This window comes from Podarcis cretensis (assembly GCF_951804945.1).
Source record: "Podarcis cretensis genome assembly, chromosome: 2".
Classification (NCBI taxonomy): domain Eukaryota; kingdom Metazoa; phylum Chordata; class Lepidosauria; order Squamata; family Lacertidae; genus Podarcis; species Podarcis cretensis.
The window spans coordinates 8803761-8829353 of NC_137171.1; the positions used below are offsets into that span (position 1 = coordinate 8803761).

At 46.3% G+C, this 25593-nt stretch overlaps 1 protein-coding gene across 1 annotated transcript in view; it reads left to right on the forward strand.

Moving 5' to 3' along the window:
• Positions 1-472: 472 nt before the first annotated feature.
• The window catches only part of AGAP2 (ArfGAP with GTPase domain, ankyrin repeat and PH domain 2), a 116971-nt gene continuing 91850 nt past the window's right edge, over positions 473-25593 (forward strand). Inside the window, exon 1 of the mRNA XM_079966645.1 lies at positions 473-1010. Within this exon, the coding sequence (XP_079822771.1) occupies positions 851-1010 (160 nt within the window). The 5' untranslated portion in view covers positions 473-850. The remainder of the gene's footprint in view (positions 1011-25593) is intronic.

Sequence of the window (25593 nt, forward strand, 5' to 3'; positions counted from 1 at the left end):
TAGGCTCTGTGGTTTAACTCACAGCGCCATCTTTTTTGCTACTGACTACCAATTTCAAGAAAACACAGGAGGAGAGAGGGCTCTTGTGCTTGGCTGGCCAGTGTGAGAACAGGATGCTGGACTAGGTGGGCCTTTGGCAAGGCTCTTTTCATGGTCTTACATTCGCAAGGTCACCCGTTAAAGACCCAAGTCTGCCTTTCATCTCCTGGTGCTGGTTTCTCCTTGCCAGGATGATAGCATACACTTACGAAAAATGATGCGTCAATGTTGGATGGGTGTGTCTGCAGACATGGACGGCGATGACAAACTGCATGCCTGTTGGCCTCTCGAGTGCCTTCACATGGCTCTTTGTTTATCTATGTGCAGCTGCCAGAAAGAAAAAACAAAAGAAAAAAAGCATTGCCATAATTACACCTTTTGGAAAGCCAGAGCTCCAAACACCTGCCAATCCTGTCCCGCCTGCTTTGGGTGCACCCAGTTCTGCCTGAGATCCTTGGAGGATGTTTCACACAGCCGGGGCTGAGAAGTAGCTGTGCTGTATTTTGGTTGTGCTACGCCCTTGCCTGGTGTCAGAATCAGATAGGGATGGGGGGACCGAAAGCAGTGGCTCTGAAATGTGACGCTCTGCTCAGGAAGTTCAACTGACACAGAAAGAGAGAGAGAGGGAGAGAGGGAGAGAGAGAGAGAGAGAAACAGGCCAACTTCTCAGAGAGGTCGGTGCTTGATCTGCGCACGAGGCATGCGTAAGTTTTCTGGCAAGAGAAGACACTGAACTGGGAGCTGTACGATGGGCTGAGATCCTCTGCCTGCCCTGTCAAGAGGTTTTGTGTTGTTGTTTTTTACGTCCATCATGAATGTGCAAAGGCAGTTGACATCTGCAGCCATCCGGACTGAGGCACAGAGATATGAGGGCGTGAAAGTGCAGCTCAACAAACTTTTCCGGCTGGTGGAGCTGGTCGGGGACCCACATCTGAAGAGCAACATCAAGACTTCCCTGAGCATCGTGCGAGGTACGGGGCTGGGCCTTTCAAAGGGAGCAATGGAGGGACTGTCTAAGCAGGCTAGAAGCATTTTTCTCTCAGACCACTCATTTAAAAACACTTTCTGTTGGAGTGAACTCTTCTCCCCTCCCTCCGCACTTCTCCTGGGGCCGTTAATGGGTCAATCTTTTAAATTGCTTTAACTCTCTCAATTTGCATATACCACAAAGCCTCAAAGTCTCTGAAAGTCTTGGAGGAAGGGAGTGGTAACCCGAAAGAGTCAAATTGACTCTTGAAATGAAAGGGCTCTAACATCCATATAGAAATGTATTGTAGGTAAAGTTGCCAAGTGGTGTTGTTTACTGCCTCCTGCTCCTCTGCCTTTAACAGAAGCATACATGACCAACATCAGCAGGTGACAGTGCTTATCTAGTCATGACAAAAAGCTTAACCAAGCTGATGCTAAAGGCAGAAGAGCTGGTTGTTCCCACCAACTCCCCCCCCCCCCGGCAACCTGGTTACCTTGCCAGGTGTACCTTGCCATCATCACAAACTAGTCTGGGTTAGGGGGGGGGGCAAGCTTCTAATCTGACTGAACTTTTAGTTCAGGATTGTGGCATCATTTTCAGCCTGAGAATTACCTTCCCTCGTGGGCCATCTTCTGGGGGAATTCCAGTTGCACAAGAGCTGGACTTTTCTATGCCCATAGAGACATCTATTCAAGAAGCATCCTCACAGCTCAAGAAGACAATTTGGCAAGGCACAGAGATGGGCTGGTGAAGGCGGTGGCCTGCGGATATAGGGGTGGGGGGTTGCCTTTGAAGATTGTCAAAGGCTGTACAGCAAGGCTTGGAAGGCCACTTTCAGACCACAGACTGGAAATTCCCTAACCCCACTTTAGTTGACTAATCATACCGGTGAATTTAATACATAATATTTATAATGAGGCCTCTTCCTAGAATGTCTGCTTCTTCTTTTTCGCAGTGGCTTCCATCACACAAAAAAAATGGGGAGGGGGCACACGAGAGGTACAATATATCCAAAAGCTAAGCATGAGCACTATTAAACCCCACTGAAATCAATAGGGCTCAAGCATGCGAAACGTCATCAGGATCATGCTGCAAATCTGCAGCATGCAGGCAGTATTGTACCTAATTGATGAGTAACAAGTACATCTACTCAATGGATCAGCAACCTGCCAATAAGTGCCACAGCACTGGGCTAACTGTTAAGCACAGGTATCTAATTTGTTAATGCATTTGAAAGTGTCAATTTAAAGGAAATTAGTCTGCTCGTATTTAAATTTTTGACTGCCTTGCGCTGGTCACTTTTCCAGCTTTGTTACACCAGCGCTGCTGTGATGCTACATTTGCACAGCAGCAGCCTGACAAATGTTTAGGATAAGACTGGAGCAGAAATTATATACGTAATGAGGAAACAATGGCCACCTGAAGTCAGGGGCCTCCATCAGCTATTAGGATTATATGCTCAGAAGTGACTCGGTTTGCTATGGCTAGGGCTCCCAAGTGCTTCCATTGGGGGGCTTTTCTACTAAAATAAAACAAGACAACTGAACAACAATGAATAAACCATGCTTAAAATATATAAAAGCATTATTTTTTAAAGAAGTGTTTTTTAAGCAGACTTTCTTAACTCTTGTCCAGAGGAAGTCCTTTTTGGGCCAAAATGCATTGGGCATTAATAAAAAGCCTCACTCCCTTCAGCATCTTTTGAGAATGGTTCCTTTTTTTTCCTTTTTGTCGTTTCCGAATTTCATTTAGTAGGGTCAGTCTGCTTTATGGTTCCTGTTGTTTCGTCAGTGTGGCTTGCTATAGCTGTCAGTCTTCAGCATTCGACTGAAGGATATTTAGAAGCTAAGAGAGCTGAGTGAGGAATGGACAGGGCCGTCCTACCCATAGGTGCTAGGGGTGCAGGGAACCCAGGCGCCAGACTCTCAGGGGCGCCAGGCTGAGAGTTCAGGACCCGAGAGTTGAGTCTGGGGAAGAGCCCACCCGTTGGTTGGAGTGCCACAGCTGGCTCTTCTGCTGCTGCGAGTTCGGGGGCAACTGAGCCAGCGAGACGCTGAAGCAGCCAGGCGGATCTTTGCACCCCGGCACCTCATATGCTTAAGACAGCCCTGAAATGGATGTGTTCCATCTCTAGCGCATGTGTGTGTCAATGCACACACACATGAATGTGTAAGGCTCTGTGGCAAACACTGGCATTTTGCATCCTGCATGTGCCTAGGTGTCGTCTGCATGGTTGATATTATGGTTGATATTATTTTATTTAATAGAACGTTTTTATAGTGCCTTTCACATCAGATCTTGCGAGGTATATAATAACTTTAAAAAATGTCTAACTATTAAAAATGCATTAGGAACATAGGAAACTGCCTTATGCTGAATCAGCCTATTGGTCTATCTAACCTGGAATTGTTTGCCCTGACTGGCAGCAGCTGTCCAGGATTTTCAGGCAAGGGACCCTCCCAGCTGTACTCGGAGATGCTGGTGAATGAACCTGGGACTGCTGTGGCTCTTCCCTTTACAATACAAGTGAAATGCCAATTATTATTATTATTATTATTATTATTATTATTATTATTAATATCCCGCCCTCCCCAGCCAAGGCTGTGCTCAGGGCGGCTAACAAGCAATAATAAAAACAAGTTGAATGATTACAACTTAAAAACAAAATTAAAATACAACAATTAAAATATTGAAACATTAAAATATTGAAATGCAGCCTCATCACAGGAGGAGAAAGGAAAAAGAAAGAGGGGGAGGGAATCAAATTGGCTCCAAGCCAAAGGCCAGGTGGAACAACTGTGTCTTACAGGCCCTGCGGAAAGAAATCAGATCCTAATAAACCTTAGCAATAAGATTGTAAGGCAGTGTTTTGCTTTTCCAGCATATCTATATCAAATCACCTTCTTGGCTTTTAATGGAATGGAGGAAAGGTGGCAGCCCAGTTGTAGTGTGTACTGCAGGGGCGGGCAGATGTTGGGCTTGCCAGACCTACTTTTTTAAAATTAGAATTCCAAGATGAGCTCAAGAGAGGCAGGTGCAAAAGACGTAGAGCAGGTGTGGGCAGACTTTGGCCCTCCCTTCCTGAGCTACATCTCCCAGCAGCCTCAGCAAGCCCATGCTTGATGTTATAACTAAAAGAAGAAGGTGCCTCGGAGCACATTCTGAGCCTGGAAAGGTATTTTCAGTGCCACAGCCGAACAGAGCTCGCCATCTTTTCTCAAGAAGTGAAGCTGCCCCAAGCTACATCAGCAAGCGTGGAAGTTCCCACCTGGCCAGCTTTCTTTGATTCGGCAGCCTGATTTGTCGCTTGTCGATCTACTGCAAACCATGCAGAAATCTACCAGTAGACTCCAAGCTACCTTCTCCTCAAGCCCCTTCAACAGCATTGCAGAAGTTAAACAGAAAACCTCACAAATTCCATATTTAGCTTCCCACATAAACATCTGGTTCCCAGGCATGTATTTGCAGCAACTTAGAGGCAGGTGGCGCTGTGGGTTAAAGCCTCAGCGCCTAGGGCTTGCCGATCGAAAGGTCGGCGGTTCGAATCCCTGCGGCGGGGTGCGCTCCCGCTGCTCGGTCCCAGCACCTGCCAACCTAGCAGTTCGAAAGCACCTCCGGGTGCAAGTAGATAAATAGGGACCGCTTACCAGCGGGAAGGTAAACGGCATTTCCGTGTGCGGCTCTGGCTCTGGCTCTGGCCAGAGCAGCGATGTCACGCTGGCCACGTGACCCGGAAGTGTCTCCGGACAGCGCTGGCCCCTGGCCTCTTAAGTGAGATGGGCGCACAACCCCAGAGTCTGTCAAGACTGGCCCGTACGGGCAGGCGTACCTTTACCTTTACCTAGAGGCAGGTAAGATTCTCACACACATGACAATAGGCAGGCAATATTCCGTACTGGAAAGGCAAGGTTGTACGAAGCCACAGTTCCCCCCAGTGCTGATAAAATGTATCTGAGCTACATGTATTGGAAGAAACTGCTTCATGCAGTCTAAGCTTTCTGGATAGTAGATCTCATGCAAGGAGGTATGTGGTTATGCATAGGTTTTGCAATTTCCTGCACATTTTCTCCTGACTGCAGAAATTCAAAGCAGAAACACACAGAGTCACATTCAGAAGGCTGGGTAGGAGATCTTTTTTAGCCTCCTCCCATTTTCTGATATCCTGTCTTTACACCCATGTGAACCATGTAGTTTCAGGCAAGGGACTGACAACTTATGGGGGAAGTTGTCTCTTGACCATTTGCCATGCTGACTGGGGCTGATGGAGCACAAAAGCATCTGGGGGAATCAGGTCACCCATCTCTGTTCTAGGCACTGTGGTTGGGAGGGACAGAAAGAGAAAGAGGCACGGGATGTTCACGAACAACAGTAATCAAATTTGCTGAAACGATATTTTGATGAGAGGTTTAGTGCCTTGCACACAAAGCAGGTAGGCTGCTGGCCCAAAACTAGTTGCTGCTGTTACCAGCACTGTTACCACTGTGAGAATAGGATGGTGGACTGGATGGACCATGGCCTGATCCAGTAGGCTCTGAGGTTCTTATGAACTTCATGAACTGAGGTCCTGCAAGAAACTCTACTTTGGTCTAGCAGCTCAGCTCTTTACAAGCTTATTTAGCTTCTTTGATGAGCTGAGAACATTGTTTAGGGAGAAGGAACGAAGGGAGGGAGGGGGGGAGGCAGGCGCATGTGTGATAGCTCATGAGGGGAAATGGAAGGGGATAGGTGGTGAAAATTCAAGATGGAAGTGATGCTAGGTAGTTTATCTCACAAGATGTAACAGTAGCCAGAACGGCAATTGTAGTTCCAAATGGCCATTGTATTTCTGCACTTGGTATTTACAGTGGTACCTCGGGTTAAGTACTTAATTTGTTCCGGAGGTCCTTTCTTAACCTGAAACTGTTCTTAAGCTGAAGCATCACTTTAGCTAATGGGGCCTCCTGCTGCTGCCGCGCCGCCAGAGCACGATTTCTGTTCTCAACCTAAAGCAAAGTTCTTAACCTGAAGCACTATTTCTGGGTTAGCTGAGTCTGTAACCAGAAGCGTATGTAGCCTGAAGCATATGTAACCCGAGGTACCACTGTATAGGGTTTCGGCAATAAAGCATGCAAGATTCAGATGGGAGGAGGGAGCAAGATTCTTAGCAAGGTTTGCTTCGAGCTACATGCAGAAATTAAACTTCTAACGAAGCACTGTAGCTGAAGAGCCTTTGTTGCACCTTGTCTTTCTTTAATCCCTCATAGTAATACCCAGGTTCAACAATTGTCCCCTATTTTTGAAGCAAAGGGATGGTGGTGGCTTTGGCATGTGCACTTGGAACACAGGCAGTGGCGTAGCATGGGTTGTCAGCACCTGGGGCAAGGCAAGTAATTAGCACCCCCTAACCCATGGATTTGCACCCCTAACCCTAACCCCCAGATGTTGGCCCGGTGCGGCCGGCCCCCCTCACCCCCCACGCTACGCCACTGAACACAGGCCTTTATCGTGGTTACAATAATAGTCACTTTGTGTAGCAATCTGGCCATATACATAAATGCTCCCAAACAGGCTCTATTCTGCTCTGGTGCATCATTCTTGGGCCCTTGGTGGATCAATATTTGTGTTTAAGAATCTGCAATGTGATAAAGATAAATTATTTTGCTTATTAATTTTTTTAAAAATCCAGGGCACCATCTTGTACTGAAGCACACATTACAATGGAATTAATAAACAGCTGTAATAGACAAGAAGCTGTAAAAATAACGAAACACAGGTCTGCAATTGGGGTGTGTGTGTGGAATATTGGTGCCCCAAATGCCTTCTGAATGAAAACAGTATTCCCTTTCTGTTGGAAGACTAGCAGTGAGGGGATAGAATGTACTTGCCACACCCCAACATTGCGGGGGGAGCTCCAAAACTCTGGTGTAACTGTAAAGGAGGCCCTGTACTATATATAATTCATCCTCTCCTAAGTGTAAAAGTTGTTTCTGATTCCCCCTTAAGTGTGTGTAGCAGGGTGTCTCATGTGAATTATGGAGCGTCCATAGGCAACTCTGTGCCCCTTTAATATACACACATGGAAATACCGGCTTATCAGCAGTCCCTAAAAGTGACATTCCAAGTAAACTGGGCTGACTCACACAAGGGAAGGTCACCATGTGGGTATCTCAGAAGCAGGGAAAGTTTCTGCTGGGCCTTCTAGGCCTGTTCACTTGCAAGCACTATTTATGTGAACGGGTAACCTTGTGAGCCTTTGTGAGTGTCTTTAAAGGTGTTGGACAAGGACAGAGGAGACTTGGTTTCACATGCACTCTCAGCCATGAAGCCAGAGATGGAGGAGAAATGGACTCAGAATAAATAAGCCCTGTGGAATTCAGTGGGGCTTACCCCTAGGCAAGTGGGTTTAGGATGGCCGCCTTAACGTAATAAATAAATCAAACAGCACCTGTAGTCATACCTCTGGTTACAGACGCTTCAGTTTGTGTTTCTTCGGGTTGCGGACCGCCGAAACCCGGAGGTACCAGAACGGATTACAGTGGTACCTCGCAAGACGAATGCCTCGTAAGACGAAAAACTCGCAAGACGAAAGAGTTTTTCGTTTTTTGAGTTGCTTCGCAAGACGAATTTCCCTATGGGCTTGCTTCGCAAGACGAAAACGTCTTGCAAGTTTGTTTCCTTTTTCTTAAAACCGTTAATACCCAGGGTGCATTCAGGGGGTGCAGTTGCGACTTGACTTCGAGGAGCAACTCATAGCACGCGGTGTGGTAGCCTTTTTTTGAGGTTTTTGAAGACTTTGGTGATTTTTGAAGCTTTTCCAAAATCCGTGCTTCGCAAGACGAAAAATTCGCAAGGCGAAAACACTCGCAGAACGAATTAATTTTTCGTCTTGCGAGGTACCACTGTACTTCCGGGTTTCGCGCAGCTGCGGGTTGCGGACTCTGCGGGTTGCAAATGTGCGTCCTGCATGGATCATGTTCGCAACCCAAGCGTCCACTGTAAAATGCAGCTGCCTTCGTAATCAGCCTGGCTGGGCTGGGTGGCAGCCCCAGTGTGTTGACTTGTGTTTTGTTTTGCAAGGTCTGGTGTTAAGAGCACAGCATAGGGTGCCCATTCATCCAGATTTTCCCAGACATGTCTTCTTTTTCAAAGGTAAAATCACCATTCAGGGCGGATTTTTAAAATTTTGCAAAATGCCCTGGGTTTTATTTTTTATTGTTTGTACACCATTCGGCCTCGTGGTGGTGAGGGCCGCTCAGCCTCGCATCGCCTGGAGGCGCAGCGTCTCGTGAGCAGGAGGCCGAAGACAGCAAAGGTAAGGCCCAGTTAGAAAGGTGTCCTCTTTTTTGCTCTTCGGAATATGGCAACCCTAGCATAAAGCTCAGCCTCTGCTGGCAAGGGGCATAATGCATGTCAACTTGTTAATTCATTAATTGTAGAAAATGGTTTCATTTCCTCAACACGCAGGCGCAACGTCCTGCCACCGAGTGTTTGGTGGTGCTTCCCGTACCACCAGAGATCTATGTGAAAAGTCTGTCAGGGCGAGGGGGAATTTGATGGGAGGAATGGGAGGGGAAAGAATTTAGACAGAGATAGGAGAAGGTGGATGATTTCAAACCCATGATAAGCAAACCCATGATAATTCAGCCTTGTATTTTCCTCCTGATCGCAAGGCCTGCGGGTGACTTGCCTCATGAGGGCAGCAGTAGGCTGTGAGGGAACAGGGAAGGCATGAATCAGCTCAAGGCTTAAGCAGACTTATTGCACAGCAGCCGTTGTCTAAAAGAGCACAAGGGAGAATTAAAAGGTGTTTAATGCACACATTAGCAGTTTAAAACTCAGCAAGGCCATTCCCTCTGCACCCGTGTGTTTCAAGTCATATTTGCATGTTGCTATACACACCAGAGAGGGGGCAGGGATGCCTTCACCTAATGCACATTTCCTGTTTGGTTCCCCCCTCCACACACACATCTGCAACACCCCTGAACTCCTTTTCACAAAGCTGTTGTCTGAGCATGCGCAGCGGCTGTCTCAAACGTACACACCTCAGTTTAAACTGCAAAGGGAATGTGGATTACAGTGGTACCTCGGGTTAAGTACTTAATTTGTTCCAGAGGTCCGTTATTAAACTGAAACTGTTCTTAACCTGAAGCACCACTTTAGCTAATGGGGCCTCCTGCTGCCGCCGCGCCGCCAAAGCACGATTTCTGTTCTCATCCTGAAGCAAAGTTCTTAACCTGAAGCACTATTTTTGGGTTAGCGGAGTCTGTAACCTGAAGCATATGTAACCTGAAGCGTATGTAACCCGAGGTACCACTGTATATGTTTTCAAATCAGGTGGAAGCTGGTTTGAGGGGCAATGCATCAAACAGCAGCGTTTCTCAAGAAGTTGCAGGATCGATAGGGATGATGGCTCGCATCAGTGTTCACAGCTTCACACACCAGTGGTAAGACAGCACAGGAGCCAGAGCAAACTGTAATGTGTCCAACAGCCTTGGAAAACTGTTGGTGGGGACTGCTTCCATGCTGACAGGCCTTGGAAAGCAAAGGCTAGACTTTTCAACAGCCTCTGGACTCACACACACTTTATGATGTTGCTGCCAACATCATGTGCAAGTTGAGAATTGCACCCAGCAGATGCTACAACAGCGTAGGCTCCCCAGCCCAGGTATGAAACTTCTGGGATAGCTCAGTTGGTACAGCAGGAGACTCTTAATCTCAGGGTTGTGAGTTTGAGCCTCACTTTGGGCAAAAGATTCCTGCATCGCAAGGGGTTGGAATGAATGACCCTCGGTGTCCCTTCCAACTCTACAGTTCTATGATTCTATGAGGCGCTATTCAACCGTCTTAGAGACTCCACATTTCTATAGGGTTAACTCCTTAGCCTTTTCTTCTCCCAAATATGTCCTTCAAGGCAAGAGGTATGGATTGTTCCCTGGGGTTTTCTCCCGAAGCTTTTCTCAAGAGTGAGTATGGCCGCAAGGCAGTGGGCGTTTAAGATCAGCGCTCATCTCCCCTAGGTGGACTACTTTCCCAGGATGACGAGCCCCTTCTGCTCTCTTTGACAATACTTGAGATGAAGAAATCTCAATACTTGAGATGTCCAGAGAAGCGGACACGGAGCAATGGTTCCAAACTACAAGAAAGAAGATTCCACCTAAACATTAGGAAGAACTTCCTGACAGTAAGAGCTGTTTGACAGTGGAATTTGCTGCCAAGGAGTGTGGTGGAGTCTCCTTCTTTGGAGGTCTTTAAGCAGAGGCTTGACAACCATATGTCAGGAGTGCTCTGATGGTGTTTCCTGCTTGGCAGGGGGTTGGACTCGATGGCCCTTGTGGTCTCTTCCAACTCTATGATTCTATGATTCTATGAAATCATACCATCCACTTGGCTTCAGTAGGGGGTCCTCGGAACGGAACGGGTGAGGCAAAAGCAGGATACCCTAGTGTGCGTGCCCATGCCTTGCAATGTTTGTGCGCACCAGAGCCTGAAACAGCAAGTGAAAAGCGCTTGCCTCTCTTGTCACTTCCCATCTTGGTGGGGACTCGGAGACATCAGCTGATCCTCAGCAGCTTGAAATGGATCTATTGTGCAGTAGCAGCAGGCAGCTGGCTGCCTAAAAGGCACGCCCCTTCTTAAAGGGAGCAGCGGGGGGAACCCCCTTTCCTTGATATCCAGTCCGTTGGGGTTAGCTTCACAATGGGGATGAACAGCCCTGACAGCAGAGAGCTCCCTCCTGCTGTTGGCAGCAGCAAGGCGCTCTTCTGTGTTCTCCCCAGGCAAGTGCCACAGGCAGAAGAATAGTTTCTCCCAGCAGATGGATGCTAATATACCCAGAGACACGTGGCAACATAAATCCATAGATGGGAAGACCACCTTAGATCTGCAGAACTGGTGCTTTTGCTAGTGCTACACAAGGTCCGTTCTGCACTTGTACGGAACCGATTTTTCAGTGTGGCGACACCCTGGAACTCCCTGCCTATTGATATGAGGCAGACAGCTTCACAGTATATTGTTTCTGGCACCATGGGCTCCCTTGGGAGGAAGCGTGGGATAGTAATTTCATAAATAACTGCATGTTTTTGTTTAGGCAACCCTACTGTAATATGTACAACTGACCTGCATTTTAATAGGTAATTTTCTTCTTCTTTTTGAACATGTAAATTTTTAACTACTGGTTTTATTCGTATTTGAATTATTATTTTTAATGTCAACTTGTTTTTAATTTCTGACTTTTATAGATAATGGTAACGTGTGTTTTATGTAAAGTGTTCAGACGTTTTGACAATGAAGTGGTATGCAGATTTTACTGAGTAAGATAAATATTCACAAAATATTTGCCACTGTGTGATGGCCTATTGCGTAGTATATGGAAGATGGAAATGGATCCTATGCAAAAAGAAAAAACGTGAATGAGCGCAGGTATCTAGTAAACAAGGAATATATTTTTAAAGGAACCTGGAAATCATATTCAAAAACATTTTCAAAGATTTCACTTAGACCACATTCATACCATCTATTTGAACCCCTATGATGCCATGGCTTTCCCCCCAAAATTATGGGAGCTGCAGTTTGATGCGGGTGGTAAGGTAAAGGGACCCCTGACCATTAGGTCTAGTCGTGGACGACTCTGGGGTTGTGGCGCTCATCTCGCTTCACTGGCCGAGGGAGCCGGTGTACAGCTTCCGGGTCATGTGGCCAGCATGACTAAGCCGCTTCTGGCAAACCAGAGCAGCGCACGGAAACGCCGCTTACCTTCCCGCCGGAGTGGTACCTATTTATCTACTTGCACTTTGACGTGCTTTCAAACTGCTAGGTTGGCAGGAGCAGGGACTGAGAAATGGGAGCTCACCCCGTCGCGGGGATTCGAACCACCGACCTTCTGATCAGCAAGCCCTAGGCTCTGTGGTTTAGATACCTATTCCCCTCATGGAGCTACAATTCCCAGAGTTCTCTGGGAAGAGGGATTGATTGTTAAACCACTCTGAAAAATGTAGCTCTTTGAGGCGAAAAGGGTCTCCTGACAGCACTCAGCACACGACAATTTAAAGTGGTATGATGTGAATGTGACCTTAAAAAAAATCATACCCTTCAATATTTCACCGATGAAAATAGGGATGTCTTATTCCGTTGTTGTTGTTGTTGTTGTTGTTGTTGCTGCTGCTGTATTTCTATCCTGCCCATCTGTCTGGGCTGTGCTAGCCACTCTGGGCAGCTTCCAACATAAATGAAAATATAGTAAAACATTAAACATAAAAAACTTCCCCGTACAGGGCTGCCTTCAGATATCTTCTAAAGGTTGTATAGTTACTTATAACCTTGCCTCGGGGATTGCATAACTCCATACCCTCCAATGAAAATAGGAACGTCCTACCATACCCTCCAACTTTTCTCTGATGAAAATAGGGACGTTGTAAGGAAAAGCAGAACATTCCCAGATCAAATCAGAAACCGGGACAGCTTCTGTAAATCCGGGACTGTCCCTGGAAAATAGGGACACTTGGAAGGTCTGAAATATTAAAACTGCTCCATTGTATTAATTCAAGAAAACAGTTGCATTGCTCGTGGCTCATCTGGTCATTATTAACACGGTTGAATTTGGCTTTGGCTAGCAGCTCCTCATAGAGTTGCATATACAAGAACTGGTCTACCCCTGAGTTAGCTTGCTGTGTTGGCATGAGCGTGCTTTGCTGAGAGCACACAAGTATAGCTGGAAGTCAGCAGGGATTTTTGCGTAGGTGAAAGCACCCGTGAAAACCACTGGCTTCTTTCTGGGTTCTGCAAGTAGGGTTGCCAGCTGACCAGAAGGAAAACTGGAATGACCTGCTGCTGTGTCTTTAATAGCTCTGGATATACAGGATTAGCAAGTGATAATATTTATTTACTTCCATGCCTGTGCAAAGCTTCCCCTGCTGATTCCTGCCTGAGCTACAGAGGTTCAAAAAGTGGGCAACCCTATCTGCCAGATAGGCAGATTATAGGCTATGCTGGAGTTGATATGAGACCTACAATGACTCCCCTAACATGTGTGTGTGTGTATGTTTGTTTTTTGTTTTTTACATCCCTACTACAGAAATGTGAATTTGACATTTTTCCAGTACTTTTCAGTTTTGGAGGTTGGAGAGGCTGCATGTAGATTCTTACATTATTTCTAAAAAAACAATTCTATACCTGCTGTTCAATTCAGTATTTGAACGCCCTTAGTTTGATGTTGAGCATGTGCAGTTGTAATGTGTTTAATATGAAATTCATTGGTGCTATAACGTTTTCTAGGCTGGCGACAGTCACAAGATGCAAAGCCTATCATTTGTTTGATTTAGCTATTTTTAATGTAGACGTTCATGCACTACAGTAAAACGAGTTCTGCTTTTTTTTTTTTTAAGCCCACCTCAAACTGTACAGGAACTTTTACTTTGTTAATTATACTAATGGAACTTGATATTTGACTTTGCTTAAAAGCAACTGATGCAGTCTTTTAAAAAAGACAAGGGTTGTGCAAATATGTGTACACTGTTAAATCAAAATTCAGAAGTGTTAACTGGAATATTTCAACTTTATTTGATTCAAGAAGGGATATTGGCCCTCCTGTCAGAGCTGCCCTTTCTGTGCGAGAGAGAGAGTGTGTGTGTGTGTGTGTGTGTGTTTGTGTGTGGAGGGAACACAATATCCATTTCCATTCGTGTGTTTTTTAAAAGAATAATACTGAGATCTTGCACAAATGTTATTTTTCCAGACTAAGGTTCGCACAAGAGTGATAAAGAAGTCTTGTACAAAGTGCCTCTGTTAAAAACCAAAACAAAATAAAGTCTCGTGCATGTGCCACAATTGATCGCCCAGTTAGTCTCCCAAATGCACAGTGTGGAGATTTGGAGCTACAGCTCCTCCTACCTATCATGGTGGTTGTTGTAATTCAGATGTGCCTTTGCCATGCAGCAGTTGGTGGAAATGGACACAATTATATTGTGTGGATCGCCAGAAACAAAATGGCTTAGGTGAGGAGCAGATGGAGGCAGGGCTGTGGCATTAGAAATATATCACCCCCTGCCCCTTGGAAATGCCACCCCGTCTATATTACAGCCTCATAGCCACAGCTGGCTGTTTGCCTATAGCAGGGATGTAGAACTTGTGACTCTCCAGATGTTGAACTACAATTCCCATCATCCCAGAGTATTGGGCCATGCTGGCTGAGGCTGCTGGGAGTTGCAGCCAGAATTCAACAACACTGAGAGGGCCACAAATTCCTCATCGCCAGCGGCAGAGCTGCCATTTGGCATTGTTCTTAAGACAGAGGTCCTGTGCTTTCAACAGCTGCTGAACCAGAAGTCTGCTGTGATGCAGCGATGGAGAAAGCTTCCCTTGTTGAACTTCTTCTGCCAGTTATGTAGCCATTACAGACTCAGAGCCGCAGCTGGATATGTTGATATTGCAGATTTCCTGTGGTCCGTATGGTAGGCAGTTAAATGTTCTGATGGTGTGCTGTGCATTATCAGACCTAATTCAGGTCCAGAACCCAAGTAAAACCTGCTCAGACGCCTAACTCATTGTCCTGTCCTTTATCTGAAGTGGCAGGTTGTAGTTTGGAAAACATGGACCAGAAATGTGGATCTGGACTCCAGTTTGCCGATAGTTCCTGTTTCTGCAGAAATCTGCTCAAGGGACAATTTCTAGAAGACCCTAGCAAAGGCAGCTGGAAATCCAGTGACGAGCTCTGACACCCAAGAATCTATTGCACTACAGCTTGATATTAAAGTGGATGTTGTGCACAGCTAGCTAAGGGAAAGGTAGGGTTGCTAACTGACTAGGACCATTCCAGCCTGACATGCCTTTGACATTGACTTGAAATTGGTTTTTCACAGCATGGATATCAGCACTATCGCCTGCTAGGATCTGCACATCACATTGCTGTTAAAGGCAATAGCTATAGGGATGCACATTCTGGTGTAGGGAACAAACCTCACTTCACATATGCACTTGTAGAGGCTGATCTGGTGGTGAAATATCAGGAAGGAGATATTGGAGTACTTGTGGTGGACAGCTCAATGAAAATGTCGACCCGGTGTGCGGCTGCTGTGAGAAAGGTGAATTCCATGTTATCGATCATTAGGAAAGGGATTGAAAACAACAAGAACCACCTGCCAATATCATAGTGCCAATGTACAAATTTATGGTGAGACAACACTTGGAATACTCTGTACAGTTTTGGCTGTTGTATCTTCAAAAAGATTGTAGAGCTGGAAAAGGTTCAGAGACGGGCAACCCAAATGGTCACAGTACTAAACCAACTCTCCTATCAGGAATGATTACAACATTCGGGGCTTTGGTAAGTAAAGGGGTTGGGGGTGCGATAAAGATGCATAAAGAATTTTGCATGATGCAAAGGAAGTGGAGAGAGAGATGTTTTTCTCCATCTCCCATCATACTAGAACTGAGACCATCCAGTGAAGCTGAACGTTGGAAGAGTCGGGACCGACAAAAGAAAGAACTTCTTCAGGCAGCACATGGCCCCTCCCTGGTTCTTGGCTTTCTTGAAGGCATTACCTGCAACTTGTCACTGATGCAATAATGGTGCATTAAAAAGGAGTGCTCTCATGGTGTTTCCTGCTTGGCAGGGGGTTGGACTCGATGGCCCTTGTGGTCTCTTCCAACTCTATGATTCTATGATTCTATGATTCTAAAGGGAGACCTGACCATTAGGTCCAGTCGTGGCCGACTCTGGGGTTGTGGCACTCATCTCGCTTTATTGGCCGAAGGAGCCGGCGTACAGCTTCCGGGTTATGTGGCCAGCATGACTAAGCCGCTTCTGGCGAACCAGAGCAGCGCATGGAAACGCCGTTTACCTTCCCGCCAGAGCAGTACCTATTTATCTACTTGCACTTGATGTGCTTTTGAACTGCTAGGTTGGCAGGAGCAGGGACCAAGCAACGGGAGCTCACCCTGTTGTGAGGATTCGAACCCCTGACCTTCTGATCGGCAAGTCCTAGGCTCTGTGGTTTAACCCACAGCGCCACCCGCGTCCCTTTTAATGGTGCATTAGTGGTGGATTTATACTGGGCCGCACACATCATTCCCCTTTATCAGCTGTTCTGTGATGCTTCCATAATGTTACCATATTGCTGCCGTCTGGAGAGATATTCTTACACTGTGGCACCACAAAAGCAGGAACAAAAAACAAAAAAATCCCAGGAACATTTGTGATGTGAAAAGTTGCAGGATTTTGGCCAGAAGCTACAGGGCATTCACATACTGCAAGCAAAGCAGCATGACTGCCTCAAAGCGTTTGCAGGCACGAATTGAACTGAAAATGCAAATTGCATGTAACCACCCTGATAACACCATGAGTGCAAGTCGTGATGAATGCTTAATAAAAAGGATGCCTGCAGGGGACCACATGCTTAAAACTGTGGAATTTGTATCGGCCATCAGCTTGATGGCTTTAAAAAATACAAGATGGGTGACACCTGGCTTGAGAGCAGTACATGTGAAAAGGATCTAGGAGTCTTGGCTGACCACAAACTTGACATGAGCCAACAGTGTGACACGGCAGCTAAAAAAGCCAATGCAATTCTGGGCTGCATCAATAGGAGTATAGCATCTAGATCAAGGGAAGTAATAGTGCCACTGTATTCTGCTCTGGTCAGACCTCACCTGGAGTACTGTGTCCAGTTCTGGGCACCACAGTTCAAGAAGGACACGGACAAACTGGAACGTGTCCAGAGGAGGGCAACCAAAATGGTCAAAGGCCTGGAAACGATGCCTTATGAGGAACGGCTAAGGGAGCTGGGCATGTTTAGCCTGGAGAAGAGGAGGTTAAGGGGTGATATGATAGCCATGTTCAAATATATAAAAGGATGTCCCATAGAGGAGGGAGAAAGGTTGTTTTCTGCTGCTCCAGAGAAGCGGACACGGAGCAATGGTTCCAAACTACAAGAAAGAAGATTCCACCTAAACATTAGGAAGAACTTCCTGACAGTAAGAGCTGTTTGACAGTGGAATTTGCTGCCAAGGAGTGTGGTGGAGTCTCCTTCTTTGGAGGTCTTTAAGCAGAGGCTTGACAACCATACGTCAGGAGTGCTCTGATGGTGTTTCCTGCTTGGCAGGGGGTTGGACTCGATGGCCCTTGTGGTCTCTTCCAACTCTATGATTCTATGATTCTAAAAAGGAGTCAAACAGATTCAGGGGGGAAAGGCTATAAATGACTATCTGTCATGAACCCCTAACAGGTGCTTCACCTCCTTCATGGTATTAAGGTTGCCAACTTTTTACTTTTCACCCTGCTCCTATGCCTTTAATAGCAGCCTGGTGTGTATAAATTTAAGCAACTGACGCTTTTCCTTACATGGGGATAAAGAGCTGGGGAAAGCTTCTTCCCCTACTTAATTTCTGATTACCATTCTTTTTTCATTTTTTAAGTCAGAGGAGTAAGGCTAGTTTTTTTAAAAAGCTGGCAAACTTCCATTGCAATGGCTTACTTTGATTTAACTTTTCAGCACCATTCCAGGAATTCCTGCCTTGCTTGTTTAACATAAAGCAAGCATACCTATTTTTCTCTGTCAAATCCTTAAGCACATGATTGTACTTCTATGTAAAAATAGCAGGAAGTTGCTTGCTAGGCCATTATGTAGATATGGGTTAAGGGAGAAGGGCATCATGAGGCCTCAGTTTTTCAGGTTGCAACCCACAGCTGCTCAGCACTGTGGTTTTCCTGCCAGACCCAGCTTCCTGCATCGTGTACTACTGATTTGACAAGCTACCTTTTTTCCCTCTCCCACCCTCAAATGTCTAAATGTAGGGTTTTCTGTGTAGAAAAAAACCCAAGTGATCATTCTTCATTGATTCTAGAATAAAATATTGTGTGTATGCAGCCTCTGGGAAACAACTTGAGATGCCCATCAAACACATGCCCCTCTGAAGCACTGGCGGCCAACCTTTGGTCCTCCAAATGTTGCTCATCCCTGACCATTGGACACACCGGCTGCGGCTCATGGGAGTTGGAGTCCACTGGCATCTGGAGGGCCACAGTTTCTCCCCTCCTGCTCTAAAGGAGAACCAGGTTGAATCGGATCAAGTCATTGCTCTCAAGAAATGACTTCCATTCACTCAACCGAACATCCCTCTTCTCCTGGCTGCCCTGTATGCTCCAGAGGGTTGAGGACAACCCTAGAGCAGATTTTGGGAGGGTACAGGGTAGGGGGACAGATAGGGAGGAACAGGAGGGGAAGTCCCATTGTGTGAGTGGAAGTTGTCCCAAGAGTACAACCCACAATCTTCAGATGGAAAAGGGAGAAGAATGTAATGCAATACCACCCTCTGTCTCTGTTCATGGTAGGCGAGTCCACTGACATCCTTCTTCAGGCTGTATTTGGCCCAGGGAAGTCTGTAGAGTGTGATACTCTTAATCTTAGGGTTGTGGGTTCGAGCCCTACATTGGGCAAAAGATTCTTGAATTGTAGGGGGTTGGACTAGATAACCCAGTCCAATTCTATGATGGGCGTTGCTATTCCCTCTTCCACTGCCTGTGGTGGAACTCCTTTTGTACAATCCTTTGCTAGGCCTTAAAGTCAGAGGCACCTGAACCCTGAGCTGGCTGAAAGTTTCCCCCTGTACCTGCAACTTTGTGGAACAGCAAAGAATGTTGTTTCCTTATCAATAGCTAACTGTGCCCAATATATACAGTTTCTAGAATTTGTACTGCTCTGCATGGCATGAAAGTCCTCCATGTAGGAAATATGCACAACTCATGCTGCTTACCCTGAAACCAAATATGGACAGAAGGTTTATCAGCATTTACTGGATGTTCTCTGATTTGCTGTAGATTAGCAGAAGTCCTGAATCCTAATTTTTCCCTTCTAAAGTGGACGGGTGATATGAAGGAAGCTTGCGGTGGGGCAACAGGGCAGGGGACCAAGGGTAGGGTTTTGTGTGGCAGGACTGTGAGCTCAGCTCTGATTCTGAAAACAAGTTCCTGCACTGAGCATGTTCTCAGGGGCACTCTTGTTCTGTGAATCTGTTGGCATGCTTCCCCACCCCTGCCACCTCAGTATTTTGCATTTGGTTGTGCTGGGTAGGTCTCAGGGTTCTGGTAAAAACAAAATAGATATTATAAGCCTGAAGTCTCCCCACCCTCACAAAAAAACTTGATACAAAAACAGAAGAATTGCCAGAGTTTGTTCAGTCACAATAAAAGAGGAAGTGAGAGAATGAGCAGAAGGCTAGTTAAGAACTCTCCCCTTGGCCTTCATTAAATGCTTTGTTGTGTTATTGATGGTCTGAGGAAAGGGAGAGAGAAATCTGTATGTCTGTAGACACTAGAGTTGCCAGAATTTCTTTTAATGAAAAAAGGAGATATCCTGGAGTTGTGGTATCTGCACGAGTGAGTTCTAGAAGCCAGAATGTTCTGAAACAAAAGTACGTCCAAATGTTCAGTGGCAATGCCGCTGCGTTCTAGAATAAAGAGCATTTACATAAAATAATGGACATCTGGCAACCCTGACGCGAATGGAACAGGAAGTGCCCACAAGAAATTACAAAGTCACCATCCCCAGCTCATCAAAGCTGTAGCTAATTGGTAGTGCAATGCTGTGCAGGGATATGGTCCTCTCAGGTTCAGTCTTTGGCATCGGCTGATGAATGGCTAGGAAAGACCTCTCTGCCTGCAATGTTGGGAAGCCACTCCCAGCCAGAGTATGTGGATGAAGGGTAGCCAACGTGGTGCCCTGCACATGTTGTGGAATCCCAACTCCCATCATCTCTGACCATTGACCTTGCTGGCTGGGAGTGATGGGAGTCCAACAGCTTCTGTAGGGTACCACATTGGCTACTCCTGAGACAGTTGATGGTCTGATTCAGTTTAAGCGATCTCCTTTATTCGAAGCTCAGTCCATTTGAACAATGGGGAGCAGAAATTGAAGGGCTAGGCAGAGCAGGACTCTGAGAGGGTCTCTAGGAAGGTTACCACGCCCTTCTTCCTTGGTATGGCATTCTCTTTTGGATGTCATATTGCTTTATTGGCACCATTAGAAACATTGCCGCGTCTCCAACCCCAATGTCCAGCCTGGACACTGAGGCCCACCTCTGAGGACCTTCTGGTGGTTCCCTCACTGCGAGAAGTGAAGCTACAGGGAACCAGGCAGAGGGCTTTCTCGGCAGTGGAACCCTTCCTGTGGAACGCCCTCCCACCAGAGGTCAAGGACTTTTAGAAGACATCTGAAGGCAGCCCTGTATCGGGATGTTTTTAATGTTTGATGTTGTATTATATTTTTTATATGTGTTGGAAGCTACCCAGAGTGGCTGGGGCAACCCAGCCAGATGGGCAGGGTATAAATAATAAAATTATTATAAAGCTGTGAATCAGGATAATTCTGTGTTATATGGGGTGACTGATCCCTGCTGTCTTGAGCATACTTTACTCTAGCATGTGCATTTTTATACCCATTACGTGGCTGGAGAAGGGCATTGCAAAATTCGGAGGAGTGTGAATTTAGAAGGGTGGCTATTTCAGTTCATGTACTGTTTTGGAAAGCATGAATTCGACAGTTTTGCCTCCAGATGTGAACTGAATTGAATTCTTCCCCTGTCCATACCTGCATTACACCTGCCATTTCGGATATCGGCACATTTCTTGGAAGAGCCTGTCTGCCACCCTCCTTGGCAAGCATCTCCTGCTACGTCTCTTCCTGCTCCCCTTTCCCAGCCTCATGAATGGTCGTGTGACTCAGGACTCCTGCCTCCCCTATCTCTCTGTAGCTGCCACCTCACTCCACCCCTCTGCCCCCAGCTGTTCTCTAAACTCCAGGCTGACACACATGTAATGGCAGGGTGGTTTTATGCTAGTTCCCTCTCCTCCCCAAGAAGTCTAGGCCACTGTGCAAGTACAGCCTAGCGCTTTCGCAGTGCCTGCCACCTTACAGCCAGCGGCATCACCCGTTCAACCCTGTCCTCACTGGAAGGCACACGTGTATCTCTCCTCCCCCCCCATCTTTCTCCTTGCCTGCCACCCCAGACCTTGCTGCATCTGCTGCTCTAGACAATTGCTGCCATCTCCCACATAGCAACCCAGCATTCTGCTGCCATGACAACAGGACAGCGTGGGAAGGATGGAGGGTTGCTAGGGATGCGATGTGGCAGCTTTCTTGGAGTTGATTATAGCCAAAGCATAGGTGCTATAGTACCTTTAGCCCCAAGGTGGTAGGAGCCTCAGTTAGGAAGCCCTTCAGGTGAAGCATGAAATGACTTGCATGTGCTATTTCCAGACCCCAGCAGGCTGGGTTAAGTGGATAAAATTCCAAATGCCTGTACTTTTAAGGCAAGGCAAGATTATGTGTTCTGGTCCTGTCTTCAGAAGCAGGGCTGAGGCACTTCTGCCTGAGTGAAGTTAGTAGGCTGTATGTTGTGCAGAGATCCTCTTTATTCCCAGCCTGCCATTTTGATAATCCAAAACTGTGCAAAACAGCACACATAGCTCAGAAGATGTACACATGCAAAAGATCCCAGGTTTGGTTTCTGGCATCTCAAGTGACAAGGGTCAAACTCTGATTGGCCAAAGTCATTTCTTTCCTGGCTCCTCCTCTGGGTGGTACTTCCTGAATAAAAACCCTTGAACTTCCTAAAATCAATTAGTTTCCTCTCCTTCTGAGTTTGTGAGTGAGTGTTTGAGGATGTGATGGGAATATCCTGTAGACCTCTAGCAAGTCAGAGTACAAAAGTCCTGCTGTAATGCAGCTTTCTGCATTCTAAAAGGGGGCAACTATTGTCCTTATCATTTGTATGTGAACATCCATAAGGAATATTTGTGTCTTCTGACAGCAGAGGAGAATGATGATCTTGAAGATCAGTAGGTCTGGCCAGGCCAACACCCCTGGCATATCCATTCTGATGTTCTTCCGTCTTCCAGCTATAAGATAATACATCTTCTGCACTTATATCCCTGAAACATCATGCCCTTTAGTTCATATTTCCCTTTGTGAGAATAGTTCCATATTGTCTGAGAACCTGGCTCTTGGAATCACTATATAAAGGACATAAAGTAGGAAAATAAAGGCTGGTTGTCTTAATCTGCATAATTTATTCTGAGCACTATTTCCTCTATCTCCCCTTCTAATTTGTGCAGCATGAATACAGCTCTGGATTCTGGGATTTTGAGGGGGGGGGGGAAATCCCCTCTTGCCAGCTTGGCTCTGCCCATTAAGATACCAACCATGTCGCTGCACAAACACCATACTTTTAAAGCACTCCCCATGAGTTACGGGAATTGTAGTTTACCTAGTGTTGCCATATTTCAAAAAGTGAAAATCTGGACACACAAAAATGACATTTTTGAGGAAATTCAGCAAAATCTAGATTTGTCATGTCCCGATTTTCCTGGACATTTCAGAGATTTCCACCCAGACACTGCTTCCGACTGCCATATTCCAGGTATGTCCAGGAAATTCCAGACATATGGCAACCCTAAATTTACCCATCACAGAGCCACAATTGCCAACTCCTTTAGCCAACTACAGCTCTCAGGGGAAGTCAATCTGACGAGGCATTGGCTCCCGTCGAGCTGGCTCTCCCTTTTATTTATTTTATTTTTTTGCAGCCATAACCACAGAAACCATGGTTGGTTCACTAGATGGAGCTGCAAAATTTGGCTTGCCTGGCTGCATCCTGTGGCCTGCTGTGTGGCCTTCATTCCCTCCTGGTTTCATCGTCTGCTTCCATCAGATGTGCCAATGGGACACGGAAGGGAGCAGGGAGGGGAAAGAGCATGCCAGGCTGCAAAATGAATTAATCCCCCAAACAAAATAGTTCTGCAGCATGAATAGACATGGCTCTAAAAACAAGTTCAGCCAAAGCACAGGGGAAGACAGCAGGGCTTCCAAGGAGCATCTGAAGCCAGCTCACTTGACTTGGCTTGTCCCCCACCTAATGGCTGTCTTTTGGTGTGAGGTTCCCTTTGGGCAATCTTCACTATGGGAAGAGGTACGGCTGGCTGAGCTGCACAGCAGAGCAGGCAGTTGGATAGAGAAGGGGAACTGAAGGGAGGAAAGTGGCTTAGAGTGGCATGGCATGGCTACTAGCCGTGAAAATCTGGAATTGCAGGGCAGCCCTATTCTGTCAAGGCTGAGTTGGGGCCATGAGAAACCCCATCTAAATCCAGGCCTGAAGACAGACCCTCCAGGTGTCCCTGTTTTGCAGGAACACGCCCGGATTAACAGAAGCCACCCCGGTTTCTGATTTGATCCTGGAATGTCCACTTTCCCTTAGGATGTCCCTATTTTCATCAGTGAAATGCTGGAGGGTATGGAATTATGTGACACCCCCCCCCCAAGCCAAGGAGATAAGCAACTATACAACCTTTAGAAGACATCTGAAGGCAGCCCTATAGCAGGCATGTCCCAAGTCCATTTTGGGGGTCTAATCCGGTCCCCGCTGGTTGGTTTAATCTGACCCCTGTGGCAGTTTAAAGCAGTTTAAAACTTCAGTCCTTAAAAAAATGGCCCTTCACTTCATCAAATCTGGCCCACTGTGAGGGAAGGGTTGGTTTTTTTTAATGTTTAGTGTTTGGGTTTTTTGTTTTTTGGTTGTTGTTTTTTTTTTACGTTTTTATATATGTTGGAAGCTGCCCAGAGTGGCTGGGGCAACCCAAGCCCAGTAATGAAATTGTTAATGTTATTATGGAACAGGAAGTCACTATGATGGACAAGTCACCATCTTAATTTCCATATACGGATGGGAATAGGAAAGGCTGTTTGTGAGGAAGGCTGAATAAAATACTCCATGGAGGAAGGATTATAGAACACACTGGTGTATAAAAAATGCTGCCCATGCTTCATGAATAATGCTAACCCCTATTGTGACGTCATTGTGGTTGGTGATGTCACAGACAAGGGGCAGTGACTTCAGGTGTGACTTGATGTCCAAGCCCAGTGGGCCAACATGGATGAGGGAAGTGGAGGTGCGAAGGACTGCTGTGCTGTTTTAAGGACTGCTTCCCAGGATTGCAAGTGAGTCAGACACGCAGCCTTTTCTCCATAATGTTCCAGCCCCTTTAAGGACATCCTTGTCTCGTGTGGGGGGGGGGGCGGGGCGAGGACTGTACTTTGCTGCTGTCCTTCCACATGGCAGGGCGGAGAAAGGGAGGGAAGGAGAGGGAGGGAGGGGAAAGGGACAAGTGCGTTGCAAAGCGTGACAGAGAGTTGCATCCCACACAACTCGCTGCTCTGCTTGTCAAAACCTGGCAGGCTGTTGGGGGAATCAGCCCCTTGGAGAAGCTGAAATGGAGGGGGTTGGGGTGGAGAGAGCAGGGAAGAGAATGAAACCCCTGCGACTGTTCCTGGGAGAGGATTAATTTGGCAAAAAAGCCAGGTATTGCCCATGAGGCAGGGTTAGGCAGCCTCTTCTTCAGGTGGCAGATCTGGGGGTGCCATGGAAAAGCAGCAAAATTACAAATTACTGAAATCTATTTTGAGTGCCTGATAACTAGTGCCTGATAACTGCAACAAACATTATCTCAATAATCCTTGCAGCAAGCCTATAAGGTAGGGCAGTATTATCATTTCTGTGTGTAGATGTTGGGATGTAGGAAGGCATCGTTTTCTGTTCTGCCCTGTATCAGATTCATACAGCACTGCTTGCCTTCCACTGCAGTTCATCTTCCACCGAAAACTACGTTGCTCGTCTCTGCCCACAGTGGTGAGATTACATAATTTATGTAATTAGTTATGTAAGTTACATTTTCATTACGCTCTTCCGCCCCATTGATTTCATTGCAAAGGAGGGGGAAACATAATCCGTTATGTATTGTTTGCAGGCTGAAAGCAACAGCAGTAAATACCAATCGTATTCACTGGACTGATTTACGTTCCAGACATTAGACAAATAAGTGAACCCTGGCAATTTCCACTCCCGTCTATGTTTTAATCAGAATTCTGTAACATCCTTAGCTGAAAGTGATGAGGCAATTCTGGCAGGCCTAAGGCTACCTAGTCAGCTCATGACTGATGTATATTGGAGTCAGGATCCTCCCCAGCCCTTAGCTATTATGCTACACCAGATCTCAGCTGCAAGGCTGTACTATCAAGTTCAAATTTCACCACAGCCACATATAACTCAGTAGGTGACACCAGACAAGCCATTATTCACCCTCAACTCCACCCTCTCCTGTCTGTAGGAATAATCATGACTTTCCTTGTAACAGGAATGGGGAGCCTTTGGTCCTCCAAATTATCTTGGGCTCTCATAAGGCTCAAAAAGCATGGGCCAAGGATGATGGAAGTTGTTGTACAAGTTGTAGCCCCAAGTTTCCCATCTCTGCCTTACCGTGGTTGTACGAGTTTCTGAAAGGATGTTTGTGAAGCCCTTTGAGTACTTAGGGGGGCTAATTCTAGATAAAGGCAATTAACATGGGTTAATTGTTCTTCATCTACCTAGAATACTCCCATTTATTTTTCCCACCCATCCAATGTGCATGCATATTGTGGGAATTCAAATCTTTGTTAATGATTCTGAGGGGACACACACACACACACACACACACACACACACACACAGCTTTTCAGTAGGGGCAGTTCACCCATGAAACAGAGAATGGTTGTTATTCTGAATTAATGTGAAGTACACAATACAGG